Here is a 19,485-nt window from a genome sequence, read left to right on the forward strand (position 1 = left end):
GGCGTTGTGTGCTTGTAGATCGGCTGTTTTCACTAGTTTAAATCATTTTTAAAATGATAAATGCAAAACAAACGGTTTTGGACATACAAGGTTTCCACTCGACAACGACGATATGGAAACACACAAACAAAACAAACTGAAAATACTAATCGTGTGCTTTCTATCTTCCATTATAGGACCTTAAAGTCGACTACCCTGTGAGCTCTAGAACTGTCAGAAGAACTGGGTACGATGCATATTAACATGCAGACAGTGTTTTGTCTGGGAGTTTTCAAACTCCCTGAGGGGAGAAAGTATGCCACGCTAATAAAAAAGGTACATTAAGCCTGTAGGAAATGCCTTGTGAATGTGAAAATGCAAAGAGAAGCAGAGACAACTTAATGCTGCAATCCGGAACTTAAAGGGATAGTTCACCCCCAAAATGTAACCCCATGGATTACTCACCCCATGGAGACTTATGGATATGTTTTTGTTTTTCTCAAATTCCTATATGATTGCGACTGTCAGGTCGCAGTTACTATCAAAACCTCGACCAGCTGTCCGTCCGTCAGTCAGTCAGTCCGTTAGTCAGTCCGTCAGTCAGTCCGTCAGTCAGTCTGTCTGTCACACGTAATACATCACACTTTTGCCCTGCTCATATCTCCGCAACCGTTCAGTACACAGTATGTCTACACTCATCTCATCAACATGGATCTGTCCCATATAGCGCCACCATCAGGCAGATTTTTTCAAACACATTTTTGGACACTGCTCCTACACATTTTGCCCTAAAATCACACTGCGACCTGACGGTCGCTTATCTCCCGATTAGGGAGTCTTACTGGTTATTTTGGGGGTCGCAGCCTGAAAAGGTTAACCCTAACCCTTAACACAATTAGTATGTATACAGTGGTTGGAGGAGGTGGTCTTGAGAAATGTAGATACCTACTGGCTGGCAAATATTACTGACTGAAGCCCATAAGCACTACATCTCCCCCAGCCATGCAGGGGTTGCATCTTGGATGAGTTTTAAAATATTCTTCACTGTTTCAGAAAGATGTGATTCAAATGCTAACAATTTGCACAACCAGACATCAGAGGAATGCCTTTAAATTTAGATAAGATTACAATATTAATGGAAATGACCCCACATTATTGTCAAAAGAGATATTGATAAGTGGAACATAATGAAATAATGGAAAAAAAAAAAGATTTCAGCACAGCGTGGTTTGAGCTGCGTTTCATAGAGATACTCAGACAACCTCCAGCCGTGTGACAATAAGTGACCTCTACTCTAACCATGATACATCACTTCCGTCATGTCCTATGGAGAGCTTGTATCTTGAAATGTAAAGGACCACGTGCTATATTTATCCCCCTAACTACAACTCACAATATACACAGTTTGATTTTAGTAGAAACCACTGGATTCTACTCTATATGGTTCTATTAGGGTATAGAAAGGGATCTTTGATATCAGATCAAATAAAGAGGTGCCACTCTCTTTATTTAATCTTTTCAGTATTTTTTTTTTTGGTCGTTAGACCTTCATCAGAATCAGAACAATCGTGCTTCTCTGTGTAGAAGATGTATCATGATCTTGGAAACAAACCAAACACTGTGCCTTTTACGAAGGAGCATGCAAAAACTAAAAAACACCCAACTACAGCAGGACACAGGTTAGGTGCTACCTTTTGCGAAAGTCAGCGGTGAGATTCTTCTTGTTGGCAGTTCCATCCTTTTGCAGGGTCTTTTCCAGGGAGTGGGATGCGTCCCGGATGGGCAGGGGCAGCACTAGGGTATCCTGAGTGACGGGCAGGGTCTCTGCATCCCCTCCCTGCCGGCCTAGGTGCTGCTTGGCATAGTCAAAGCCCTGGACTGGCTGAGGAAGTGAAAGAGGTGGGTGGTGGAAGGGTTTGGGTGAGAGGCAAAAGAGTGAGAAAGACAAAAGTATTTTTGAAATCTACTAGATAAATTACTAAATATCTGAATTTGACCAGCATGATTTGCTTGTTCCCAGTGGTGTAAAGTAACCAAGTACATTTACTGAAGTACAAGTTTTAGGTATTTATGCTTTACTTAAGTATGTTCAATTTCCAATACTTCAACTACACTACATCTTGGATCCAAATATTGTACTTTTACATCCACTACAATTATTTGACAACTTTAGTTGCTAGTAACTTTGTAGATTGATTATTATTACAAAACATACATTAACCACTTCAGCACTTTTGGTACTTTACTCAAGTACAGTACATTTTGAATTCCGGACCTTTAGGGTGCCCTACTGCCCTCACACCAAAGTACCTATGAGAGTGGAATCCGCGTTCCGCCAATGCATTTCAATGAGAGTGAAGCGGTTTCATGCCAGCAGAGGATTTCTGCAAAAAAACGCTCCCTTCTCATTGAAATGCATTGGCGGAACGCGGATTCCACTCTCATAGGTATTTTGGTGTGAGGGCACCCTTACTTAACTCATTAAGAGCCCCTGAAATTAACGGATTAAAATGTCCACGATGCCTCCCTCAGGCTGCATTCACTCCCGTTGTCTTATTTTGAAGGCCAGAAGTCCACAGCGTAAACACTTCCGGTCTGAGGTCATCGCGTCCTTCACCGGAATCGATCATTGTTTACGTGGTGTCATGGCGGATCGGATCGATGCTTTTCAACATGTGTTTTATAAGCGAGCATCTATTGCCATCTTCTAAAGTGTTGTTTTGAGATAATGGACATTAAAGATGAGATCCCCCGTCTGCCTCAATGTTATGGGATTACTATTTTGTGCTCGTGGATCCGTGATGATGATAAATCAGCGACGGAGATCGGCTCGGAACCTTCCGCCATTGTACCCGTCAGGATAACCGCCGTTACAGTAATATATTACTTTTCGCGAGATATCTTGGGAATGGCACTCGAGATACTCGAGTACATTTCGCGAGATATCTCGGGAATGGCACTAAATCGGTTAACAAGAGTATTTCTATATTGCAATATTGATACTTAAGTACAATATTTGAGTACTTTTTCCACCACTGTCTGCTTGTTCCCATGCTCACAGGAAATGTGAGCAGACAGGCAGGCAGAGACGCAGAGATAAAGGCAGCCCAGCCTGTCATCTACAGTATACTGTCACCTAGACAGACACCTCAGAATAACTCATTATGCAGCTCCTATATGAGATGTCCAAATGACTTAGGAAACATGAGTGAGATTAATGTTCTAAAGCTGTGTCTTGATAGTGTTAGGCACTTCAACTCCTAGCCTGTGCCATGTCTCTGTCTCTCCTCATGTCTATGTGTACAGTATGTGTGTGGGCTCCCCCCGGAGTTACGTTATCCATTTCTCCTTTGCTGTCCGCACACCTGCGGTTTACCCACTCATTACCATGCAGTATTTAGACCGCAGCTTCCAATCCACTCATCATGAACATACCGGTAGTTTATACTGCCACGTCAGTTGCCCTCACAGACATGTTACAATATTATACTATCAGAGTATTCACCAGTGGTGGACAGTATTCGAGTAAATTTACTTGAGCAGTGTACTTAAGTACAGATTCTGAGGATTTGTACTTTAGGGTGCCCTCACACCAAAATACCTATGAGAGTGGAATCCGCGTTCCGCCAATGCATTTCAATGATAAGGGAGCGTTTTTTGCAGAAATCCTCTGCTGGCATGAAACCGCTTCACTCTCATTGAAATGCATTGGCGGAACGCGGATTCCACTCTCATAGGTATTTTGGTGTGAGGGCACCCTTACTTTAGATTTCTTTGATACTAATTACTCTTACTCAAGTACATTTCCAAGACAAATATTTGTACTCTTACTCAAGTAAATTTCTAGGAAGGCTGAAAAGAGTACTTTTAGGTGGTCTGTTTGTTTTTTGTTATTTACAGTATTTCATTTGAAAAATTGGGAATTTACTCTTTCTTACTTTTACTTAAAGGTGTGATGTCACGCACCGACGTTTAACACTATGAAACAGTAGGTCACGTGGTCTCTCTGTAAACGTTCTGAAACTCCCACAGCCCCTCACTAACCAGGAAATTGAGGAAGTAGCCTCAACTTAAAATGTATTTTAACACCTTCTAAGCCTGGCCGTACTCCCTCGGACTTCCTACTGGGTCCCATCAGCCACGCCGTCTATTCCCGGACTTTTGATATAAATTATAATAAAAAAAAAAAAAAACATCGGAAATTCTTCTCTGTGTCTTTTTGGAGCGATCTGAAAGGGTTAATATGCTCTGACAGTCATTTTCTGGTGCTGGGTGTGATACTCCTAATATCCAGCAGGCCACGCCGTTGACTCACATTCTGGATGGATGGCTGGCCAGGAGGAGCCTCATCCTCTCCCCAGTGTTGAAACTCAGCAAGAAGCTCAAACAAGATGGCTGGTCTTTGTCTCTGTTCGTGGATCGCGGTTTCAATCACGTTCGGGCGCCGCTTCTCTATCGCTCCTTTCCCTGCTTCGCCGCACGTAAACGAATGGAATTGATCTCCCCTCCGCCTCGCCAAAGTAAGATCGCCGACCTCTGCAGGATGAATATGTACGCTGTGTCGAGCACTCCAGTACGTGTTGTTATCATGTGGGCTTTGTTTTTTTAAAACATGTTTGTAAATAAATGGCTTATTTCTTCGGCGCTACCTCTGTTCAGAGGGTTCTGCCGCGGCTTGCAACGTGTTAATTGTAATTCTGCGCAAAATATATAATCGAATATCTTCGATATCTATATCGTCCACATGAACTAGTTTGTTGAAGCTTATTCATTATAATTTGTCACGGTCACCGAGCACCACCACTATTTGTGTCCGTCTTTAGCTCACTCTTCCCCGGCTGGAATCCAGCCTCCAAGCGCCCAGTAGCGAGTATCACCTTAGCGTTTTTTATCATTTCAACAAATAAGCCAAACAAACTACTTGACCTGTCCTGAACAATGTTGCTAAAACTAAGATATCTGAGAGGTATTATCATTTTTATATGCACACATTTAGTAATAAAATACATTTTCCCGTAAGGCGACTTCCTGGTTTTCTTAGTGTGGGCAAGGGGAGACGGACCGGCCTACCGACAGTACAGTACATACGGTGAAGTACGCTACATACAGTGAGGAGCTGTTACGTCATCAAAAATATTAGCCATAGCCTGATTTATCTTTTTTTTGGCGTGTCATCACAGCTTCAAGTACATTTAAAAGCATGTACTCTTTCTTGACTTAAGTACATTTAAAAACAAGTACCTTTTTACTCTTACTCTAGTAACATTTTGACTGAGCTAATTTTACTCGTATTGGAGTAAATCTTGACCAGATGTATTTGTACTCTTACTCAAGTACTGGGGTCGAGTACTCTGTCCATCTCTGGTATTCCCTACAATATTGTTTGTCAACTAAAACTGCTACCTCCTTGTACTCACATTTTAAAAGTAAAAGTATCAATACTGCATGTAGAAATACTCTGTTAAAGGTCCGGAATTCAAAATGTACTTGAGTAAAAGTACAAAAGTATTGGTATCAATATGTACTAAAGTACCAAAAGTAGAAAGTACTCATTATGCAGAATGTACCATTTCACAAGTTTTAAAATGTATAAAATCTTCTACATGCAAACAATACTTTGCATAATATTTGCCTCTGAGATGTAGTGGCGTAGAGGTAAAAGTACATAAAATTGGAAATACTCCAGTAAATTGAAAATACTTAAAGGACGACTTTGACACTTTTCAACCTATCTTCATTTAATAGGTCCTCACTAATGTTCATAATAAAATTGCAAAAAAAAATCTATTCGGTCCAAGTCTCTTAGGAGAGCTGTGGAAAGTTCAGAAATCCATAGTCTTGTGACCAGGGTATCTGCACATTTCCCAAGTACAAATTCAATACTTTTCAATGCTTTTCAAGATCCGCGGACACCCTGCTTGTGACATCATCGTTTAACAGATTTTTTTTATCCAATATTTTCAAAAGAATATTTTGATTTTTCAAACAATGGCTTCCACTTTAACATTGCAACTTTTCAGGAATAGAAAGCCTGCATTTTCTATTAGGTTGGATTCTCCATCGATGATGGGTTTCTCACCTGCCCACAGCCCTCCTCTGAGACACAGACCGAGTAGAAAAAGATTATGCTATTTTATCATGAACATTAGTGAGGACCAATTATGTGAAGATAGGTTGAAAAGTGGTGAAATAGTCCTTTAAGTACAGTACTTGAGTAAATGTACTTTGTTACTTTACACCAGGGTTCCCCAATTAGTTTTCCCTAAGGGCCGAATTATGTCTAGGGTACCAAGCCGAGGGCCACAACATTGCAGGGGGCGACCGTGGCGTTCCCACTACTCCAGTGACAGTTTTCTTCAGGTGAAAATCTTGTATGTCCAAAACCGTTTTAAAAATGATTTAAACTAGTGAAAACAGACGATCTACACGCACACAACGCCTCGCGGTGCGAGGCGTTGTGTGCTTGTAGATCTGCTGTTTTCACTACTTTTGTGCGACGGCCTTGTATGATTTGCGAAAGAACGTACAAATTTGGAGATACGAGATTTCCACCCGACAACGACGATATACTAGTGTTGTTGCTGCTCTTATACCACCATTATTACTGGGGTTGGTGGGGGCCAGACAGTAGCCCCCCGCGGGCCGCAAATGGCCCGCGGGCCGCCTATTGGGGAACCCTGCTTTACACCATGCCTGCTGACCCTGCTTGCTTTCTGACTAGCCTGCCCTGCTAGTCCTCCTGTGCTGCCATTTCCCCTTCTCCCTTCTGCTTTATTAAATCCCCCTTCATATTTAATGTGTCTCGTCTCTGTGTTTTGTGCTTGGGTTAATGGATCTGACCGCAACAGATAGATAAGCACTGCTGGTTTCCAAACTCAACATGTTCAATAAATAACAAACTGTGGGGGCGGAAGAGAGATTAAATGAGATTCATAGCCTCCCACCATCCATTTTATTACATGATATTATAAGGACTACAGATCATAGAGCTGCCGTATCCACATGATTGTAGTGAAGAGCAGGGGCAGGTGTGCGTGCGTGCGTGCGTGCGTGCATGCGTGTGTTTGCACGTCCCACAGCAGACCAGTAGTCTAACTGCTAACAAACTTTGCACACATATCGCTCATGGGTCTGGCTTTAGGGTGCCGTAGGCTAATTCAGGTAGAAATGGATCAAAAGCATATTATTTCTAGTTCGCACGCACGCACGCACGCGCACACGCACACACACACACACACACACACACACACACAGCTCACACAGCACACACACACACACACACACACACACACACACACACACACACACACACACACACACACACACACACACACACACACACATCGTAAAAGATTCAGCAGTGTTCTCTTCACAGTGTCATAAATTGTCAGTCACACATCACTGCCTCAATGTATCCAAGGCACAGCTAAATCAATATATGATAGTCCCCTGGCTACACTACATCAATTCTCTCTCTACGTGCACTATAATAGGCCTACACACACAAGCATACGCCCAGGACATTTTCACAGTTAGAAGTCATGGCTGATTTACAGAGTGCAATTCCTCAAAAAGCCAGGGGGTGAAAGTGTTATGTCTGAAGATAAATTTGACTAAGAAATCGTGTATTGGAAATAATCCAAGCACCATCAACTTTTTGAACTTGGAATAGAGACATTTGTACAGGGCTTGTATTAATTCTGCCTGTATTTTTTAATGTGTTAATAGAACATCTTATATACTGTATATTCGTAAGCATGAACTGCATGCCAGCATTTTAAGGAGAAAAAAGTCAACCGTGTCAAATTCAGACTATAAAATGAAATTGAGCATGATCAGGCAATTTTATGCTTTTACATTTACAGTACTGTGGGCCTAATATCATGATGGCACTGATAGATTACTTTTTAAGAGTTTGAGTATGTTGAATCATTTCAACTGAAACAGTTACAATCTAACACTGAGCAAATTTGAGAAAATCAGTCGTCCCATGGGCCATGGGTTTCCATGATAGAGAGGGAGCTTATAGTGTGTGCCAGCAGCTACGTCATTGTAGTCCTTAGTGGCCATTTCTTGGGTCAAAACACAGGTGTTTCAATTGTTGGATTGCATAAAACTAATGCTTTAGTCTAATCAGAACACCTGTGTAAGGCTGTGTTGACCCAAGAAATGGCCGCTCTTAGAACTACATTTGGCACACCCTATAGGTACGCACACCGACTGGTGGGTGCTGGGCTAAAGAGTAGAGCCCACACACCATAGTATGTAAAAACATATTTATTTGTCTGACAAATAAATATGTCTTTGAACCTACTCTGGTGTGTGGGCTCCACCCACTTTGAACTTTCCATGATTTACTGTTGGTTAGAGTCAGAATGGACGTTGATTGAGGTGGGTGGACAAATGAGTCTTTAGAGTATACCGGTGTATCTATTTAGAGCTGAGATTCCTAACTTATCTTAGTAAATAAAGTGTTATTTTTGACCAATTGCATGATAAAGTATTACAATATAACCAGCACATTTGCAGTTGTTGGAGGTGGTCTCTCTGCTATTCTATTGAGAAATATAGAGTAGACCCTGCGCTCGGGTAGGAACACTGCTGGTTGACAAGAGGTATTGCCTGAACCTCAAAGTGCAATATCTCTCCTGGCACAAAAAAACTGAGATTGAATCAAACATAAATGTAGCATTAAAGTTGGTTCACCAGAGTCCCTCAGGGCTTTTACACTTCTGTTTTAGCCCTACAATAAATATCTTCACTGAAAACAGCGGATCTTGTGCGAGTTTCCCCCAGAATTCAGTTGCAGTGGTTTAAGTGGTTAAAGTTACATGCCTGGGAAAGAGTAATGGGGTATCACTAGATCTAGTTCAGTTGGCGTTGCTTGTCCCAATTTTAAATGAGACTAACACCTGACCCTGTTCCTTCAGTAAATAACACACATACGTACATGTAGAACAGTTATACTGATGTATGCATATACTGTACAACAATATCCTGTGCATAAAACCATTCTTTAATTGTGTGTCTCCTTGTTGCTGTACTACATCTGCACATAGAATTTGTGCTCAACATTTATCTATCCTAATGGAGCTGTGGCTGCTATAGTGGCTGTTAAATGTGTCTTGCTCAAGGACACCTTCGACACTTGGACTGGCCGGGTCAGTGTGCAAACCAGCAACCTTCTATTTCTCAGGTGGCCTCTCTTCTGACTTAGCTACAGCCACCCACTAACACATATACCCACCCACTTACGCACGCACGCACAAACGCACACACGCACACATGCACGAACGCACGCACGCACAAACGCAGACACGCACACAAAATCCATAGAACCATCCAAATGCTCAAGCACACAGCCACACTCATGAACAGTCAGGTTCAATATGTCATCGGTGAATTAAACCATCTCAAACACACAATACTATTAGCATGCACTGCACAATGTCTCCATAAAACAACCTTCAGATAAAGAAGGTTTGCAATAAGTTGATTAGATAGTCATATTGATCCCAGAGAGCTCAGTGTACATATCTGGAGGATTATAGTCCCGCATAATAGCAGCATGCATGCATGAGGGAATTTACTGTAGTCAAAGCCAGTAAGAATAATCTATAGTATACTGCATTACCTCACATACAAACCATATGGGTGGAGAATTAATAATTGGCGTCATTGATCTGTGTTCTAAAATGCCTGATATGCATTCTATGAAATGTCCTGTATAGCCTATTCCTTTTCTCTTTTTTTTCTCTCTCTCTTCTTTTTTTGCAACCGTTGCAAGATATGTGCATCTCTCTAAAGATCAGTATATAGATGTTAGGGCTTATAGTCAATTCATTGGTTAATGTCTACTAAGACTTTGCTAGTTGAGTAGAGGGCACTGGCTCTCAAGTGGGGTCCGGGGACCCCTAGGGGTCCTTGAGGGGGTTCCAGGGGGACCTCAGAATTCTTTTGGACTATTCACAAACAGTCGAACTACAAGCTCACAATGCATGCGTTGCGAGCTTGTAGATCTGCTATTTTAAAAGATGACAAATGTTGACAAATCTTCTCTCATGGAGGTCCCTGGCACAAAATATATTCAAATGTGGGTCCGAACCCAGGGGTCCTTGACATGAAAATGAACCACTGGCATAGAGAATAGACTCATCATGCCCGTCTTTATTCCACAATCTCAGAATGCTCCAGTATATGGAGTCTGGAACTACACCCGAAATCCGAACACGAAAGCTGGCATCTGTTCCTCATTTCGGTTCACGAACAAATATTTTAAAATATCGTTCTTATTTGATTTTTTAATGTCCATTTCTGCTAAGCAGCAAGCTACAGGTATATACAGTATGCTTAGATTTTGATTCAGGATACATTTGCGCGACTGTAAAAAACAGAAGTGGGGAGGAGGCTTCACGTCCACTTTATTGCTTGCTCATGATCAGAGCTTTCGTGTTCCAAACTGTATGACTGTTAAGGCTCATTCATACTCCAGAGAAGGTGAAGATCAGTTGAGCTCAACTGCGTTGCAGTTTTATAAGTCTCATGTCACCCTCACTTCACCCTAGTATGACTTTAGAAAACTACACCGCAGTGAACTACTCTTCACCTTCACTGGCATATGAATGAGCCTTAAGCATTTGAGAATTGTGGGAGGCCATGCAAGACTATGCCTGGCATGTCAGTCAAACCCCGGTGCTGGTGACCTGGATGAGGCCACAAGCGTCACTGACGGATCTGTAGTGACAGGAGACACAAAGAACATCAGATACCTGGTGGTAATATCCCACGTCCCGTCGATACGACATCTGAAAAACAAGAGGGACCGTGTCAAAGAGGCATGTCATCACAATTCACAATACCATCCATTTCTCTCTCCTGTCAACCTCACTGTGAAGGTGTACACTGTAAAGTCCCTAGTGTTCATTGAACTCTGAGTGTGTGTAAAATGAAATTTACTGTACAGTCTCAGAATTACAAATGGATAAATGATTATTATTGCTGAGATTTGTAGCGCTCTGTGTGATGCCTAGATAGATACCTTTATTATCCCAAGGGGGAAATTAAGTCGGCACAGCAGTTATGGTTACAGGACAGTAAGAAAAAGAAAAAGGACTGTTGTGTACAGCCGAGCGACAAAAAACAAACAATAAAGAAGAATCAACCATACAGAGCAATTAAGCTAAAAGATATATACATATAAAGTGTCGAGAACAGTTAAAAAAAAAACACAACACAACAACAAAATAGTAGTACTTAACGTTTCTAAAATGGATTGCAATTTTAAGGGACTTTTCTAAGCATATTGCAAACTCAAAGAACTTACAATGGTCCATTCATTCAAACATTAGGAACTACTTATCAACACAGTGCCAAAACATATACACATATTAGGCCTATACATAAGTGTCTGCACCAAGACAATAATAATGATGCTTAGTCTAAATAAAATAAAAATAAAAGTGCAGAGCCAAAAAAAAGTGTCCAAAGTGTGCCTGTGTGCGTGCATGCGTGTGGGAGAATGTATGTACCTTGGCACGAGGATTAAGGTTGCCAATGGCATCAGCTTTGAAGTCATTCTTATTCTTCCTGCACAGCACAGCTGTGATGATGATGATGATGAGGGTGACGACAGCGATGGGGCACAACACCGCAGCAATGATCCACAGGTTGTTAGGGGGGTTCTTGACCACAGCTGAGAGCAGAAAAACAACCCAGGAAGCATTAGATCAATGTGTGTGTGTGTGTGTGTGTGTGTGTGTGTGTGTGTGTGTGTGTGTGTGTGTGTGTGTGTGTGTGTGTGTGTGTGTGTGTGTGTGTGTGTGTGTGTGCGTGCGTGTTCTGTATGTATGTGTGTCTCACACTCGTCTGGCACATCAGAACAGCAGTACTAGGCTATATAAACCACGACAATACACCTGATAGTGATTGCTCAATTATGTGAAACAGGATTTTAACATTCATAATTTAGAGATTCATTGAAAGTACAATGTGAATGCTGAAAGACACAGCTGAATCAGTTACACCCACTCTAGCAGTGCATAAGGGGCAACCTGATATACAGTACAATGTGCCTGATTAAGCTATTGTGGTGACAATCTATGAGTGAATGCAATACACCATCTCTCCATTTATAGACTCTCTTTCTATCTCTGTCGGACTCTCGCACACACAGAGCACAGCACTGCAGTTCAAACTAGAAGCAGTGCTCTTCCGAGCACACGTCTCCACCAGGCCAGGCGTCCTGGTGGTGCTAGGCCAATGTAAAAAGGGTGGCATATGTTCTTCACCTTAGACTAGAGGCTTAGACCTTTCATGGCAATTGGACACTGCATGCATGATTTGAGGCATTGTGTTCCAAAAATGTGTTTTGTCTACCTGCTGGTGGCGCTATAACAGGCCAATGTGAAAAGGGTAGCATTTGTTCCTTGACATAGTGGGAATATGTGTGGCAAATTTCACGGTAATCGCAAGCTGCGTTGATGATTTGAGGCATTTTGTTCAAAAACGGAGCAATCCTGCAAACTTTGGAAGCTAATCAGGATGGAATATGAAATATCAGACAGATCAGACTTGATCACATGACTATAGAGATACTGTGTACTGATTTGTGTTATTTTTGGAGAAAATCTGAAGGAGTAATATCCAAAAATGTGTTTTACATAAGTCGGCCCAAAGGTGGCGCTATAAAAGGCTGATGTGAAAAATGCAGTGAAAAGGTTTTTCCTTGGCCTCTAGGGAGTGTGTGTACAAAGTTTGACACTGATCGGTGGAGTTATAGGTAAAACCACAAATCGGCCTGTTATAGCGCCACCATGAGGCTGATTTAAAAAAAAAATAAGTGGCATTTCTTCCTCGGCCTAGTGGGAATGTGTGTGTGCGATTTCATGATAATTGCACTTCGCGTTTGTGTTTTGAGGCATTTTGTTCAAAACGGCTCAATCCTACAAACTTTGGAAGCCAATCTAAGCCAATCAGGATGGAATATGCAAAATTGGACAGATCCATGTCGATCACATGACTGTCGAGATACTGCCTACCGATTTGTAGGATTTATGGACAAAATCTGTAAGAGTAGTGTACAGAAATGTGTTTTGCGAACATCGGCCTCATGGTGGCGCTAGAACAGGCCCATTTGAAAAAGGGGCCTGTTCTGAATTGGCATCCAGGGAGTGTGTGTGCTGATTTTGGCAGCGACCGGGCCAACGGCAACTGAGATTAGGTGGTAACAAACTGTGAGGACGCACGCACGGACACACACACGGACTCACGGACGGACGGAGGAGAAAACATACTCTCCTCCATGCCTTCGGCTGGTGGAGACAACAAACCATGTCCCACCTGGATCGTTTCAGAGGTAAAAGATCTTTTTTAAACAGTTATCATCTTCCTTACATCTCTAAGCCCAGCAGCAGTCATAGAGCATTCGTGTCTGTCTCTCTCCCTGCTTGCCTACTAGTCAGCTGATGGAAGTGAGTGGGCAGCTATTTTCTTACGTTCTGCTTGCAGCTGGACAAAATATCCCAGAGTGAGAGCCATGGTCTGAGAATCAACTGTGTTCAGGACCTTGGCAGCAGACGCGCCTGGCAGCGGAACACCATTCTGTTGGACGTAGTAAGTCATCTCTGCTGGGTTCTTTAACCCTGCGACCCTCCTGATGCTCACCATCTGATTGAAGCAAAACAAAGTTAAACAGTTTTTGACAGTGTGGCTTAACCCATTTAGAACGGGTACACATTTTGTGTATCATTATTGTATGCTTTAACTATTGAAAAATAGCAGATATACAAGCTCGCAGCGCGGCATCTGCTATTTTTGAAAAAGTCGTGAAAATGTGTGCAAATCTTTGAATATATGTATTTTCAAAGTGAACGTTTGTAACTCAAATTTTGCTTCTGGGTGGTCCCTGGAACTAAATATTTTGAGATGGGGGTCCGTGGCCAAATAAATATCATTTTGGGGGTCCTTCACATGAAAAAGTATGAGAACCACTGACATAGTAGTCTCTCAAGAACAGACTAACTGAGCTCCATTTAAGTGAAAAGGACCTTTTCTTTGACGATGGCTGGCCAGATGGCTGACATAGAAACAAAGGTTTTTCAAAAAATCTTAGAAGGATTCAAAAGACACTTATAGAATCGGGTCAAAATTCTAATTTTCACGATTTTTCAAAAATAGCAGATCTACAAGCTCGCAGCGCGGCACTCGGTGCCGCGCTGTGAGCTTGTATATCTGCTGTTTTTCAATAGTTAAAGCATAAAATAATGATACACAAAATGTGTACCCGTTCTAAATGGGTTAAATTATTGTTATACTGATTCAATTTCATCCAAGAACATGCAGGATGATAGCTACTTTATTTATTGCCATTTGAAGAAAAGAAAAAAAAAAGAGCATAATATACTACCGTGGAGAGAAGAAACTACTTGGCAGATATTTGCTGAATATTCAACCTTTGTTTTGTTTTGAATAGCAGCTAGCAGATAAGCTAAAGAAAATCTCCCCAATTATTTAGGATTTGGCACTGATATGCATGCATATTATGCAGAAATTTGTGTCTGAGTGTGTGCCTTTACTGCCATGAAACATATGCACATACATTAAATAAATGATGAAAATCTGTCTGGACTACTCAAACCGAGGCATTCTGATTAAGCCAACTTAAAACACAGCGTATGAGCCAAGAAAAATAATTTTAGTCTTAGCCTTAAATATATACAGTATACTTTGCAACTTTTGAACCTGTTTTGTTACTCTGTTTTTCTAGTTATTCTTTGTTTTCCCTGTGTAATGTAATGCAGTGTGCTCTATTTTCTGCTTTTTTTGTGTGTGTAGACTTAATATGCTGTGTCTAAATAAACAAATAAAGTAACGTAAACAGGAATACACTAGGGCATTCACGAATAGTGGTTTTTAGTATTTGAATTATTCAACCTCAAAGTATTCGAATAGTCGAGTATTCGACAGGACTGGCCAAACTGTCAAATATTAAGTAAGCAAGAGGCGAACATTGTGAAAATAGCCGATCTACATGCTCACAACGCCTCGCGTTGCGAGGCGTTGTGAGCATGTAGATCTGCTATTTTCACAATATTTATCTGCAGAACCGAACGCGAGGCGTTGTGAGCATGTAGATCGGCTATTTTCACAATATTTATCTGCGGAACCGAGTCACATTAAATGTAATACCTACAATTCCAAGTGCTTGTCAGGGTGGGGGTCCCCAGTTCAAATATGTTTATTTTGGGGGTCATGGCCTAAAAAGGTTTGAGAACCCCTGGTATAGAGCATTAACAAATTCATCCACCAGGGGCATTGACAAGTCATTCTTATGACTTCCTATCTAGCCAAGCTTGATAAACTATATATGTTTTAAAGAGAAAACAATAAAAAAATAAAAATAAGCGAATATTCAACTTTGGTGAACAACGTCGAATAGTGATTTTGATATTCGAATATTCGAATATTAGAATATTTGGTGAATGCCCTAGAATACACTATGTAGTATGTTGGAGGATGAGTGCTCATTCATCAGTCCCCCACCTGGACGGTGTGGAGGCCCACGGTAGTGGCTCTCCTGAAGCGAGTGCCCTCTTGGCCTGCCACCACGAACAGCTCTGCCAGCCGCTGCTCCATTAGACTGGCAAAGCTTTGATAGTGTCCCTCTAAACTGGAGTTATCCACATCCTGGATCACTGCCAACCGAGGGAGGGAGATGACAAAAGACGTAAGGCAAAAATGGACAGAGTGAGAGAGAGAGAGAGAGAGAGCTAGAGAGAGAGTAAGTAAGAAGAATGTGTAGGGGTCTGGGTGGCTAGTCTAGCTGTCCAGGCACCTAGGCTGCTAATGCATCCTGACAGCGTGTTGCGGGTTCGACTCCCGATCTCTAAGACATTTGCTGCGTGTCACTCCCCATCTTTCTATCCCCAGTCAGTCTACTGTTTACTATCAATACATGCAGAACCCCCCCCCCCCACACACACCCACACACACACACACACACACACACACACACACACACACACACACACACACACAAAGATGAAGAATGCGTGGGGAAACAGATGGGGTTCAAGGAAGATGGAGAATAAAGCCAGTTGGAATTAAAAAATGACAACTCGAAGTCACCTGGTATATTAAGAATAAAGTCACATTGTGTTGACAAAGCAAACATTTTATCTAGGATGATCTGCGGGGCTATTACGGGAAGCTTGAAAGTTAATTCAAGTTTTTATAGAATTTAGGTTAAAGTTAGACATGTCAGAGGGCCATGGTAAAGGTAGGGAAATGTAACTTATATTCATTAGAATGCCTTCTGAGGGCAGCATTTAATTTCATTGGTTCTCCTTAAAGGTAGCCTCCCTCTTATGGGATCCCTGGCAAAAATCTTTTCAAATGGGGGTCTGTGACCAAATACATTTACACTTTGGGATCCATGACATGAAAATGTTTGATTAACACTGGTCTAAAGGTTAGTTTGATGGAAGTGAAGTTCTAAATCACCAAGAGAACAAGCTGCAAATGTATGATCAGGGGAGCTGGACAGGCCTCTCCACCCTCTCAAACACTACAATTAAAGGGCCTTAGTTAGAAGAAAGCAAAGCCTTTATTCTGGAGCTACATCATTACTAACAGGAGGCTTTATGGACCTGTGTGAATTCCCTTGTGGCTATTTCTATGGGTACCTTTTTCTGAGAAAAAAGGTCTTGGCAGGCGGTGTGAGTAGTTGTAATCATTTGAACGTACAGTACTGTGAACGCAAATGTAATAACAGCGATTCCACAAAGTCTCTCACAGATTTGTCTTCGTTATAATAACTTTAAGGTCACAGAAATATTTTTTAAATTAGCGCTTATCGTCGTTGTCGGGTAGAAACCTTGTATGTCCAAAACCGTTCGTTTTGCATGTATCATTTTGAAAATAATTTAAACTAGTGAAAACAGCAGATCTACAAGCACACAACGCCTCGCATCGCGAGGCGTTGTGTGCTTGTAGATCTGCTGTTTTCACTACCTTTGTACGACGGCCTTGTATGGTGAAGCAGGGCTTTACTTTGCGAAAAAAAACATACAAATTTGAAACTTGGAGATACGAGGTTTCTGCCCGACAGTGACGATATACTGTACAACAACAGATTGCTCCCTTCAGAAGAGGCTGTTCTTAAAATTGGAGAAACAAGAATAAAACAATTGTACTCCTACCTACCTGTGATAACCCAGAAGTCTCTGGTAGCGATCGAGGTGTTTAGATTGTGGTACTCCAGAGCTGCATGCAAAAAGAACAGTGCCAACATTATTCGTACTGCCTCTCAATTAAAATATCAATCAATTCAATTGGAATGAAACGCAATTTCAACATTTACTTGTCCCTTTAGATGGGTCTAATTGTATCAATACACAGTCAGCCCTCTTAACATCCCTCTCCCCAAGGTGTTTAACTTAATATAAAACCCACTGGAAGGTTAAAAAAAGAGACTGTGAAGAATGTGCCCAGGACATTGGAACATCTTCCGTTTCAATTTGGATGTTAAAACAAAACACAAGCTTATTAGAGGGAAACAACCCTTTGGCCTCTGGTTTATACTGTAACTTTGATACAGCAGATCGTTGTTTATATTCACAAATGTTGATTTGATTCTCTCATTAACACAAACACCACATTTTAAATAGAAAACTATAATGGTCCTGTTTGCCCTTGGTCAACTCTAGACAAAGGTGTTGAGTCAATTTGGTCCAGAGCAATAAAATGACATTTTGTGTACAGAGGACTACTTTTACAACTTCAACACATTTTCTATTTGAAAAACCTGTGTTTTCATAAACATTATCACAGCGTTTCAGGTGGATGCAGAGAGCTTCCAGCTGCTGGGGCTCTCAGTCTCGCTTTGGTCCTTTAGTTCTCTTATGTCTATTTCCTGCCTGATTAACCTTTTGTGCTGGTGCAGTGTTTGGCGGGAGGGGGTGTTGTATCACAGGACTATGAGAGCATAATCGTTGCTGAAATGTACATGCTGGCAGGAGAGAGAGAGAGAGAGAGAGAGAGAGATTTGATTTGTAAAATTGGTCAAGGAAGAAAGAGGAACAGTGAGGGCTTGTTAATGGCTAGGTCCGCAGGCGCTGTCAGCAGAATCAGGTTAACACTGTCCAATACTTCCAGCCATGTAGAATCCTAATCTGAGATGAGGTTTCACATAAAGCCCTACTTCTCTGGAGAGCTTGGGGGGATTTAAAGCAGAACATTCTGCCAAAACCACAGAGGAGATGTTTGCAAGAGAGAGGGAAATGAAGTATCAATTCACGAGTCCACTATTATAAAACTTCAGCATGATACATACTGTATAGCATTATAATTTATATAATAATGTTCATATTGTGTGTTAAAACTGAATTGCATTTTCTTGATCTGGGGAGTTTCCCAGTAGGACGTAACGTGTGGAAAGAACATGTTATTCCAACCAGTTCCTTTCCCCTCCATCAGGCCCCGGCTGAGACCAGGATTACTGCATGTTTTTTCTGAGGGTACCTACCTACCCTAGGGGACACAGGAAGAACATACAAACTCCACACAGAAAGGCCCTTTGGCCAAGCCCTGATGATGCGGAGGAGAGAACGCGCCCACAGCGTCACCAGTGGAAATCGAACTCGGGATCTTCTAGCTGTGAGGCGAAATTGCTACTGAATACACCACCGGCCCAAGGTGTTGTGAGAATTCCTCCAACCGTTCATTATTTACTGCAGTAATTGGCTTTGAAGTGAAGAGCCAGCCGCTGCCAACATATGCCAGGTCTCTCTCTCGCACCTCCCATGAATAGTGTAAGATGACTAAACAAACTAACAATCTCACAGTTTCCGTTTCTTTCTCCTTTCTTGTCCTCACTTGATTTAATTACAAGTTCAAGTTTTAATTTTACTGTGTAAGGCGGTGGTACTGTATATAATTCTTATACTGCTATGGGTGTAAATGATGGGTGCAAAATCTTAAACTCCTGTAGCTGTGATAGCAGCAAGTAAGATTCACCCGCAATGTTAAACTAAATCTACATGACACGAACCAAAACCTTGCATTGAAGTAATTTATCATGATTGTACAATGGAGAACTTCAAAGCATTCCAATTGGGAGCCCCAATTCAAGTACAATAAAAATTGTTTTACCAATATTATAAGTACATAAAAAGGAGAAGAAATGAAGGAGAAATGGGTGTCTACATACGGTACATGGTATATCAGAATAAATAAAGTGCAATGAAGTGTTTAAGTATCCAGTAGTATACAGTTAGTAGCAGTCAAGTGTGAGGTTGTAAATGAAATCATGTGTGGCATATCAAGATCAGGACACGGTGACATCAATTATCCCCCTCTGTGCTTTTTATTACGTCATGCTCTGCCCACCATTCTGTCTCTGTGTGTCTGTCTTTCTGTCTGTCTATCTATCTATCTCTGTGTCTCTGTCTGTCTTAACACTTTGACCGCCACGGAGGTCATATGCCACATACGTTTTTACCCCCCCTT

At 41.6% G+C, this 19,485-nt stretch overlaps 1 protein-coding gene across 1 annotated transcript in view; it reads right to left on the minus strand.

Moving 5' to 3' along the window:
* Positions 1-19,485, minus strand: part of kiaa1549lb (KIAA1549-like b) — a gene marked incomplete at both ends in the record, with an annotated part of 73,572 nt that overhangs the window by 33,617 nt on the left and 20,470 nt on the right. The window contains 6 exons of the mRNA XM_080730072.1: positions 1,671-1,861; positions 10,749-10,784; positions 11,508-11,671; positions 13,473-13,644; positions 15,520-15,671; positions 17,182-17,241. Of these exons, the coding sequence (XP_080586198.1) occupies positions 1,671-1,861; positions 10,749-10,784; positions 11,508-11,671; positions 13,473-13,644; positions 15,520-15,671; positions 17,182-17,241 (775 nt within the window). The remainder of the gene's footprint in view (positions 1-1,670; positions 1,862-10,748; positions 10,785-11,507; positions 11,672-13,472; positions 13,645-15,519; positions 15,672-17,181; positions 17,242-19,485) is intronic.

Source organism: Nannobrachium achirus (genome assembly GCF_963921795.1).
Source record: "Nannobrachium achirus genome assembly, chromosome: 7".
In the NCBI taxonomy this organism is placed as follows: Eukaryota; Metazoa; Chordata; class Actinopteri; order Myctophiformes; family Myctophidae; genus Nannobrachium; species Nannobrachium achirus.